The 11,953-nt window shown below is 39.9% G+C and overlaps 1 protein-coding gene across 1 annotated transcript; it reads right to left on the bottom strand.

Annotated features, from left to right (window-relative positions):
- Positions 1-7,473: 7,473 nt before the first annotated feature.
- Positions 7,474-10,886, bottom strand: LOC117291305 (cholecystokinin receptor type A-like). Its single transcript, XM_033772943.1, has 2 exons — positions 9,847-10,886; positions 7,474-7,765 (listed from the first exon to the last, which is right to left on the bottom strand). The coding sequence occupies exons 1-2, from the start codon at positions 10,884-10,886 to the stop codon at positions 7,561-7,563; spliced, it is 1,245 nt and encodes a 414-aa protein (XP_033628834.1). The 3' UTR covers positions 7,474-7,560.
- Between the last annotated feature and the right edge of the window lie 1,067 nt (positions 10,887-11,953).

Raw genomic sequence — 11,953 nt, 5'->3', positions numbered from 1 at the left:
GCGGTGATAAAACACGATCGGTGGTCCATTTTAGCGATCGGTCATGCATATTCATGATCGGTGATGGTATATAGCGATCGGTCATGCATATTCACGACCGTTGATGGCTTTTTGCAATCGGTGGTCAACTTTAGTGATCGGTGGTGGCTTTTTGCAATCGGTCAACTTTAGCGATCCGTGGTGGCTTTTTGCAATCGGTCAACGTTAGGGATCGGTGGTGGCTTTTTGCAGTTGGTCAACTTTAGGGATCGGTGATGGCTTTTTGCATGCGGTCAACTTTAGTGATCGGTGGTGGCTTTTTGCAATCATTCAACTTTAGTGATCGGTGGTGGCTTTTTGCAATCGGTCAACTTTAGTGATCGGTGGTGGCTTTTTGCAATCATTCAACTTTAGTGATCGGTGGTGGCTGTTTGCAATCGGTCAACTTTAGGGATCGGTGGTGGCTTTTTGCAATCGGTCAACTTCAGGGATCGGTGATGGCTTTTTGCATGCGGTCAACTTTAGTGATCGGTGGTGGCTTTTTGCAATCGTCAACTTTAGGGATCGGTGATGGTTTTTGCAATCGGTCAACTTAAGGGATCGGAGGTGGCTTTTTGCAATCAGTCAACTTTAGTGATCGGTGGTGGCTTTTTGCAATCAGTCAACTTTAGGGATCGGTGGTGGCTTTTTGCAATCGGTCACATTTTGCAACCGGTGATGGGATTTTGGGATATCCGAATTTTGCGTCCGGTCGGTGCAGGCCTACTTCAAAACCTATGATTGTGTAGATTGTGGATATTAGTTGTTGTTATTTTCTAGTTCACACCACCATGGAGGAATAAATTACACTCACCAGCGGGTTGACTGACTTGCCAAACATTTGTAGAAGAGTACCATTTTATAACTATGTAAGGGGGAACGCAACAAACATCAAATTAATCAGCTCTTTCTAAAAAGATAATAATAATAATAACAAATGGGTAGGAGAGGGTGTGGAAGGGTTATCTATGTCCCACAATTGGTTGTCGTCTTTCGGAAATGGTAGTGACTTTTCGTTTTCGACGACGGATGGTTCTGCGACGGTTGTTCAGCTAAACGTTGTCGTTTTCAGCACAACGAAGATTCATCCCAAGTACTGTCGTAAAAATTGAGGGACGACCGTCCTCAAAGCCGACGCATGCGCAGATGACGCCAAATGTCATCTTGATGATATTGAGCCAGAATTGGGCCAGTGCTGGCCTTCTTCCGGTCAAGCGTCATGTCCTTGCTAGTAAAGTGCCCACACTGGGCCAATGTCGGTTTTATAGAGGCAAACTATTTTAGTTAGGACGGAGGTTTGCCTGTCTTGGCCAGTATTGGTTTTGTGCGGCACAACGTTTCGACAAAATTATGAACCTTTAATGGGCCAATGCTGGTTTTGTAGCGGTGCACCATTTTGGGAAAGTGGTAGAAAACCTGCAGTGGTCCAATACTGGTTTTGTGGCACACCATTTGGAAAAACAGGCAGAAAACCTCTCATTGAGCCAATACTGGTTTTGTAGCTGCACACCATTTTTTGTCAAAATGGTGTCATTATAGAAAACCTTTTCGGGGCCAATCATGCCAATACTGGCTTTGGCAAAACGGTAAAGAAATATGTTCTAATGACTAAACCGACTTGATATTTAAAAAGGAATTAGCCCATGCAAGTTATTTATTGAAGCTGGGGTGGATTTCACAAAGAGGTAAGACTAGTCTTATCTCGAGTTAGGAAGAGTTAATCGTCCTAACTTAGGACTAGCCATACGTTTCTTATATCTCCAAGGACTATGTCCTAAGTTAGGACTAGGCCTAACTCTCTGTGAAATCGACCCCTGATGGTACCGGCATTTTGAGAAACCGAATACTATTAATAAAACAAAATTCTAAAATTAATACCTCCTTTTTTAGTTTATTGGTTTTTACATAGCATTTTTTAATTTGATTTATTCATTGCTGCTGTTTTTTCATTTTTTATGTTTTGTGTTTATCATGGACAACTACACTTTATTGTAATGAACTTTTTTATTGCAAAGTAATTACATTTAAATTTAATATATTTAATATACTTTTTGCATTTTTATTTTATTAATAAAAACTTACGAGTTAAAATGCTGGTTGAATTTTCGTCTGATAATGAAAATTAAATTTCTGTCATCTGTCTACTGGTTTGTTGGCGGCACACCATTTTGGCAAAATGGTAGAAAACCTCTATTGTGCCAACACTGGTTTTGTAGCTGCACCATAGACAATCTTTTCTGGGCAAATACTTTTTTTTTAGCGCCACGTTATTTTGACAAAATGGTATAGACAACTTTTTCTGGGCCAAAACTGGTTTCGAAGTGGCACACCATTTTGGCAAATAATGGTACAAAACAACTTTTTGTGCCAATACTGATTTGGTAACGGCCACCATTGGGCCGGCATTGAACCGACATTGGTCATAATATGCAATTTTCAAGGCAGGGTGTCAAATCTGTGGCACAGGATGTCTTAAGATTGTCGAAACAATTAAAAAATGACAAAGTAATGTAATTTGTTGAGATTTTTTTTGCTATAAAATCTCCCCCAAAATTGTAGATATTAATAAATCTTGATTGCAATAATGTAATAATTTGAAATAACTGATTGCCCAATGTATGTATGTTATCTGGGTATAAAATGGTACTCTTCTAAAAATGTTTGGCAAGTCAGTCAACCCGCTGGTGAGTGTAATTTATTCCTCCACGGTGGTGTGAACTAGAAAATAACAACAACTAATATCCACAATCTACACAATCATAGGTTTTGAAGTAGGCCTGCACCGACCGGACGCAAAATTCGGATATCCCAAAATCCCATCACCGGTTGCAAAATGTGACCGATTGCAAAAAGCCACCACCGATCCCTAAAGTTGACTGATTGCAAAAAGCCACCACCGATCACTAAAGTTGACCGCATGCAAAAAGCCATCACCGATCCCTGAAGTTGACCGATTGCAAAAAGCCACCTCCGATCCCTTAAGTTGACCGATTGCAAAAACCATCACCGATCCCTAAAGTTGACGATTGCAAAAAGCCACCACCGATCACTAAAGTTGACCGCATGCAAAAAGCCATCACCGATCCCTGAAGTTGACCGATTGCAAAAAGCCACCACCGATCCCTAAAGTTGACCGATTGCAAACAGCCACCACCGATCACTAAAGTTGACCGATTGCAAAAAGCCACCACCGATCACTAAAGTTGACCGATTGCAAAAAGCCACCACCGATCACTAAAGTTGAATGATTGCAAAAAGCCACCACCGATCACTAAAGTTGACCGCATGCAAAAAGCCATCACCGATTCCTAAAGTTGACCAACTGCAAAAAGCCACCACCGATCCCTAACGTTGACCGATTGCAAAAAGCCACCACGGATCGCTAAAGTTGACCGATTGCAAAAAGCCACCACCGATCACTAAAGTTGACCACCGATTGCAAAAAGCCATCAACGGTCGTGAATATGCATGACCGATCGCTATATACCATCACCGATCATGAATATGCATGACCGATCGCTAAAATGGACCACCGATCGTGTTTTATCACCGCTCGCTAAAGTTGATCACCGATCGCATAGGACCACCACCGATGATTAAATGCCTCTTTGGCGTTCCATAAATAGAGAGGTTTCGCAAAATATAGACCCGTTTCACTTGAGTGCGCTCGCATTCATCATGCGTGTTTTTCTGACAAACACGACCGATAGAGACCCGTGTTTTATCCTCATCGATTTGCCTGTAAAATGTCTAAAATATTTCTATCTATACCAAGCACGATACCAGTGAAAACACTTCAGTGGGAAATGTTTTTGATCTGGGACAAAAAAAAGAATTAAAATTCTGCAAAAAAGTATCCGTTTTTCTTAGACGTATATGAGCTCCCGTATCCGTTGCTAAAAAACGTGTATGCAAATACGATAGTCGCGGAAACGCGTCACGTGAATCATCCTCCTTTTTAGCCCACGTGAATGGGGACAATCTCCTGCGGACAGCTTTCCCGTGGACAGCTGCTCGTAAGAAATGGGGCGCATAAAACAAAATAACCGCAACAAATAACTAACGAACCCCCGGGATTATCCTTTTATAAACACTTTGGGATTCTTGTGGGGTTCATTTCGGGATTTGATTAGGCTATTACTATAGAGAGCCAACTTAAATTTATTTAATTTTCATGAATTCTTTGTCGACGTTTGTCTCAAGTCACCCCGGGGTTTGGGTGACCAAAAAAAAGTAATTTCTCACTACAGCTGAGGTCTCGAGTTCAAGATATTTGAAATCACACAACTTTTGCAACAAGGGTGTTTTTTTCTTACAATATTTTTTCGCAACTTCGACGACCGATTGAGTTCAAATTTTCACGGGTTTGTAATTTTATGCATATCTTGAGATACACCAAGTAATAATATTGGTCTTCGACAATAAAAGGTGTCCATGTTGATGATACCTTGGTTGGTTTTTGATATTTATTATCAAAAATATGTTTTACTTATAGATTCAATTATAACGTACTATTCCTAATAAGTGAACCGCGACTTTATAGGTTTGAAATTGATTATATGAATGGTGAGTGGTGACAGGAACATCTTCCGATCACTTTATGACAGTTAGGCCTATCATACTGAGATTAATATATATCTGATTCATTCAATAATTTGTTGCCAATACAGATAACACATTTACGTGCTTTTGCATGTTCATTTTCCTCAAATACATATAGGACCATTTTTATTGTAATTATAATATTATAAAATTACATTGATTTGAAACAATGTAAGCATAAAGAAATAGGCCTCCTCGTCATTGAAGCAATATAGACGTTCCTTGAGTGCTATTTATGAGGTACATTGTGTTTCAATGAAATATTTACAAAGTAGATTATTAAATTTACTAATACTGAGATCGAATAGGTTGAATAAATAAGTATAGATAAATACATTTCATCCAGTTAACAAGAACACATTAGTTTTGAATATACAAGTCCACCATTAACACAAAACTACCAGAAATGTGGCCATCCCCAAATCAAAACTCGCTTTTCACATTTATTTTAGGATACGCATGATCATTCCAAATAAACGAGCAATGAATTATGCCACAATAGATCCCCTTTGGCAGCTTTGACAACTCATCTTTAGATGAATCCTGGGGCCTTGTCACACGAGGCAACTTTTACAGCCAAATTGGAGGTAACCAACTGCAGTGCATACAGGACCACTTTGGTACAGATGAGTCGGTTTCAAACAATGTCTTACGATCAACAAGAAAAATACCTGAACATTGAAATGTGAATGGCTTTTCTTCTTGGAGATTGCCTGGAACTGGTTGCCTATAAATTGCCTCGTGTGGCATGGCCCGTAGAGTTTGCGGATTCAAGCACAAAGACCGTAGCCCAACCCTAAAGTATCCTCGGGCTTTAAGTTTAGACTCAATGTTGTGGCTACATTATTATGGAACGCCAAAGAGGCATTTAATCATCGGTGATGGTCTTTTGCAACCGGTGATCAAATTAGTCATCGGTGGTGGTCCTATGCGATCGGTGATCCACTTTAGCGAGCGGTGATAAAACACGATCGGTGGTCCATTTTAGCGACCGATCATGCATATTCATGATCGGTGATGGTATATAGCGATCGGTCATGCATATTCACGACCGTTGATGGCTTTTTGCATGCGGTCAACTTTAGTGATCGGTGGTGGCTTTTTGCAATCGGTCAACTTTAGGGATCGGTGATGGCTTTTTGCAATCGGTCAACTTAAGGGATCGGAGGTGGCTTTTTGCAATCAGTCAACTTTAGGGATCGGTGGTGGCTTTTTGCAATCGGTTAACTTTTGCAACCGGTGATGGGGTTTTGGGATATCCGAATTTTGCGTCCGGTCGGTGCAGGCCTACTTCAAAACCTATGATTGTGTAGATTTCTGGATATTAGTTGTTGTTATTTTCTAGTTCACACCACCATGGAGGAATAAATTACACTCACCAGCGGGTTGACTGACTTGCCAAACATTTTTAGAAGAGTACCATTTTATAACTATGTAAGGGGGAACGCAACACACATCAAATTAATCAGCTCTTTCTAAAAAAGATAATAATAATAATAACAAATGGGTAGGAGAGGGTGTGGAAGGGTTATCTATGTCCCACAATTGGTTGTCGTCTTCTGGAAATGGTGTATGCCGGGGAAATACAAATATTTATATTCAGTGAAGGGAAATGTTTTTGAACAAGAGTCTCTACCGATAGTTTTGTGTGTAAGGGGAAATCTGAAATCATACAAGTAGCCCTGTGTAAACAGACCCGGAGGTGAGAACATTATGACCACACAAAAACCGTTTTGATGGAAAACACATATTATGTGCATCATGAATGTGATGGACAAACACAGACCGGGACGCACTCAACACGTTTTATAAAAGGCTAGGTAAAGTATTATACAAATATTTCCTTGTAATAAACGGAGAGGCACGTATTAATTGAATCAAAAGCGAAAAACGTACTGTATACAGTTCTTAATTTAGGGGGGGGGGTTTATAAAGATAAAAGAGTAAAATCTTAAATAAAATTGAAGCTTGAAAATAAGCTTTACTCTAAACGTAATTTTGTATTAAATTATTAATTAATTAACCTTGTGATCTTCATTTGCATATTTAATTAGTAAATCTTAGTAGAGCGCCATATCTCAAGAAGTATACTTCCGGGTCAACCGGAAGTTGGCCCATTTTTTGTTTCAGTTATAGACTCCTTTTAAAGTTTTACTTTGGAAAACCGTGACCCCATGTTGACCTCTATTTTCGGGTCAACCTGAATTGGGACCAGATCTCAAGAACTATACAACCTATTTCAAACTTGTTTCAGTTTCCGCGACCCCATGTTGACCTCTACTTCCGGGTCAACCGGAAGTGGGACCATATCTCAAGAACTATACAACCGATTTTCAAACTTCGATTGCAAAAAGCCATCACCGATCCCTAAAGTTGACCAACTGCAAAAAGCCACCACCGATCCCTAACGTTGACCGATTGCAAAAAGCCACCACCGATCACTAAAGTTGACCGATTGCAAAAAGCCACCACCGATCACTAAAGTTGACCACCGATTGCAAAAAGCCATCAACGGTCGTGAATATGCATGACCGATCGCTATATACCATCACCGATCATGAATATGCATGACCGATCGCTAAAATGGACCACCGATCGTGTTTTATCACCGCTCGCTAAAGTGGATCACCGATCGCATAGGACCACCACCGATGACAAATTTGATCACCGGTTGCAAAAGATCATCACCGATGATTAAATGTCTCTTGGGCGTTCCATACATTATGAGGTTCAGACTTCGATGAAAATACATTTTATATATGGACATATCTAGCTAATATATATATACCGTTTCCGCCACCGTGTGTGAAACGAGAGTCATATCCTGTTCGGACACACCATTACGTCCGGCCCAAAGTGTCCGACAAACCGTAATGTTCGACATACCTTGTAATAACGTTCCGTGTATGTTCAAGCAAACAATGAACAACATACTCCAATCTAAAATAATCTAATCTTACCAAGAGCGATCCTGCAGTCCTTTCTGAACCGTGAATTTGAGAAGCCGTATATGATTGGATTGACATTGTTATTTACGTAAACGAAAATTCTCCCCTCGTCTGTTATTAGGTAAAATACCGGATTGATTCTGATTCCCAATTCGCGAGCGAGTGTCTTTCCAACGAAGATCCAATATGGCATCCACCTGAACATGTTTCCGAATTGTTATGTAGACCAGTCTGTAGCAAATGATAATCATAGCGTATGCAATTACTTGAAACGATAGTAAGAACAGGATCAGAAAGTCACTGTCGAAGTCCGAGATCTCGACGATGACTGACGGTATATTGACGGCAAATGACAGCAGAATTGACGCACAGGCGTACGATAGCATGGTGTAGGCCTACATAATCAATTACACATACCCTTTGAATTTACGTTTTCTTAACATTGTAAGATATTTCTTGTCATGGTTGTCATACAATTTGCATGTTATCAGGCTTTACAGAACGGACGTTTATTTGTGTTGTTACTCACAACATAAGGCAAGCTCTGGTAATGACCGCTTATCAGTTTGCGATTTAAATAAGTAGCACGCATGGTGGTTTTCATTCGGGCAATCGACTTGTCAAAACAGTCAACTAGTTTCGTCGAGCAGACAATACGATTAAAGTAAACACTAACAAAGCCCTTGTCGGCATGTCATTTTAATTTTTACTCTCTAAATTTCTCTACTACTATTATTTAATTATCCTACTACAAAGAAAACTATAACATTTCTTAACAGCAACCACTGCTCATTTATTGTGAAGTAACTTGCGGTGTTTACTAGAGAAACAGTGTACAGGAAAAGTACATTTTCCGTTGGTATTAGATTTTGGTCGACATTTTTCGGGTTAAACAACCAAATTAATGGCAGAGACACTAAATCTGATGCCTATTTTGGATGGATTCTTAAAGTCACCTGGAAATGGAATTGTTTTTCTTTCAAACATAAGAGTATATGCTTACGAACAATAAAACAATTTTTTTTGTAATTGTTTGTCACGATTTATATGTTTAAAATATATATAAAGTTGTTTGGGGGCTGACTCCGCCTACCCCTTTTGTGACGTCAATCGAGGCAGACTTTGCCTGCAATGCGTATAGTAAATACACGTGCAAAGTACATGTACGTCCGAATCGTGAGTTGGTACATTTCAAAAAGTGTTTTCTGCATTCAGCAGCAATACACCTGGTCGGCATTGCCGGAAAAAAAAAATTTGAAACGTACAAACTCACGACTTGGTCCGTACTTGTACTTTGCAATTGTGTTTACTATATACGCATTACATGCAAAGTCTGCCTCGATTGACGTCACGAACAGCGCTCTCTCGGGTCGGGGTCTACTCTTAAATTTGTAAATAACATAAGAACTGATTTTTTTAAAACCTTAGTTAACTGTTTATTCACATTCCACTCATCAAAACACATATATTAGTGACAAAAGCTTTAGTTTGAAAAAATACCACTTCCAGGTGACTTTAATTGGCTAATATGAATAACTGAAAGGAGAAGAAACTTGACACTCAAAATTTCTTCATAAATAATATTGTAAACGATTTTCTTTTGCTTCTTAACCGTTTTGAGCAAATAAACAATTGTGATACTCAAGAGTCGTGAGATAAATACGATGGTACAAAAGTAAAGTTTCGGCCAAATCTGATATAAATTTGGATCTTCCGAAGTTTTCCAGAAACTAAACCTTTATTTTCAAAAGGGGTGGGTATAGCATTGATAAGACTATAGTCGTAGATTTACACGAAACGTACTTGGTATGAAGAGGATCATGGTGAAGATATCCACTATTGCAGTTTCTCTTGAGATATTATCTAAACAATCAGTCTGTTTTTCTCAGATGGTTTAAAAGGTGAAACCAGCACTGTTTTTCCCGCTATTTTGTCGTTACTCCGACGGCCAATTAAGCTTAAACTTTGACATCCGTTACTTCATGTGTTGGTTCACAAATGTTGAGGTTATTGGTCTTTCTCAATACCAATGTTGGTCATCACTCATATGGCAACATGAAAAACGTGAATATTTGTTGATACAGGGTGATAAAAGCCGTGTAACTAGCAAAAACAAAATTAGGCTTAACAGAAATTTAACTTTCTGAGCACACCCCTGCAATCTTTCCTGAACCGCGAATTTGCAAATCCATATATGAAAGGGTTGACAACATCGTTCAGGTATACCAAGATTCTACCCTCTTCTAAAATGGATCTAAGTATTGGATCAATCCGTAACCCACTAGTAATAGCTATCACCGAGCTGACGTAGATCCAATATGGCAACCATGTTAGCAGAAACACCACACTAGTAATGAAGAGCATCTTTGTTGTCTTTCGTTGTAGTACGGATGCAGGAGCGTGGGCTCTTGGCGTGACTTGGGTACGGTGGGTAGCGTCTGCAACCCGGTTGGAGGTACCGCTGTGTGAGGCACCTATGGTATAAAGCATGGAAAGGCCAACTTGGATACCTCTGTCTGTCGTGACGATGGATGGAGGAGGGTTATCTCGGCTTAAGGAGGATGTATGGTGGTTCCCTCTCTTGGAAACATCGGCACATGTGGCTTTGCTTGGATCTAGATCAACAATGACTGACACTGTGGCTTGGTTAGTACTTGATGCATGTGTAGTTGTAGTTGTGGAACTGTTTCCATCGTTTGATCCTTGTAACGTAGAGTCAGTACCTACCCGAGTATGTTGACGGACTGTTATGTAAACTAATCTATAGCACACGATGATCATTATAAGATTGATCTGGTAAGTCAAGAACTGGCAAGCGAGTGTGAACAATATGTCGATGCTGTCAACGATTGCAGGAACGTTAATGGCGATTGATAATGCGAGCGATACCAACGCTGCTATCTTGCCGCGTTTTAGGTTCAAAAACCGCCTCTGTGAGCGGCAGACGCAGTCGTAGCGATCCGCTGAAATCAGACTGGTGACTATTACGGTAGTGCCTATCGCCGTGTACTCTATCGGCCGTAGTAGATGGATAACTTGTGGGGTAGGGTACCCTGCCAAATGAAAGGCTTCGGCTGCGATGTCCAACACCCTCATCAGGCAGACGGATAGATCAGCCATAGCCAGAGTCATGATGAAGACGTGTGTGCTTGTTTTCTGTCTCTTGTTCTTGTACACCAAGATGATCAAACTGTTACCGGGCACTCCCATGAGAAATAATAGAACGTGTACAATAATCCTTAACGTGTATTTCAGATTTGGTTGGGCTGAAGATAGTGATATTTCATCCATGTATTGAAACGATGACTCGTTCTCCATCTTCTTGCTAATGGATCAATAACAGTGTTAATACTTCTGTAGATAAACCAAATCAGGCTTCGATAGTCAAAACTAAAGTGCACTCACATTTTCATAAGGAACTCCATATAGACGTAGTACATAGCTCGACTTGTTACGAATAGCGGTAACACTCTACAGATGGCCACGGTAGTTTTTTGACACAAATACGTGTGTATTTTAGCTTCTCTGTTTCTTAGAGTTGCAACAAGATGCAACTTAAAATCAGCTTGTATACTTAAAACATTGAACTGCTAGCTTCTCGAAATTTCACCTGTGTGATGTCTAAAGACTGAACACGGAGTGACTGTGAAAATGAAGAAAGGGGCTACAGTCTTTGCAGCACTCTAAATGTAAAATCTATGTGTATGGGATTATGTTAACTATCACATCATGTCAAACTCAAAACTGTTTGACATTTTCCTGTGTTTGCTTATTATCACAAAATGTCAAACTTAATCGACCAAACTGTTTGACTTTGTCATGTGTTTACCGGATTGATCAGTTTGCTAGTCAAGCGTTTACAGGAGTTGTCAAACAACATCCCTTTGTGCATTGACCTAGCCATGCCACTATCCTTTGGGCATAACCACGATGAAACAACCGACAGGCACCTCTTTACATAACATGCATAGGTCCCTGACCGAGGGTGCCCTACTCAAATAACGGCATGTACTAATAGTTCTCCGTCATACCACCTCGGGCTTTCAGAGAACAGGGAATGAGCTCAGATAAAAGTTGTTGTGCTATATTGAGTTGTCAACTTCATAGACTATTTTTTTGTGAATGATAAACCTTGTATATAAATAATTGTGGTTCTTTGTAATTCAACCTTTACATGTTTATGCTTATTGATATTACCCTTCCTTTTTATCGGCTTGTTGTTCAACTGTGAGTGTTTTTGTCTTAAACTGTTTGAATCAATGACAGTTTTTAGCCTCGTAGTGTGACGTCAAATGTTCAGGCTATCCAATTATTCTCTTTCCTCCTCCCACCAGCTATCACCAAGTAAGGTGCACAATACTCCCGCTTTACTACGGTATGTGCCT

This window comes from Asterias rubens, chromosome 6 (genome assembly GCF_902459465.1).
Source record: "Asterias rubens chromosome 6, eAstRub1.3, whole genome shotgun sequence".
In the NCBI taxonomy this organism is placed as follows: Eukaryota; Metazoa; Echinodermata; class Asteroidea; order Forcipulatida; family Asteriidae; genus Asterias; species Asterias rubens.
This window is presented reverse-complemented; position numbering and strand designations above follow the sequence as displayed.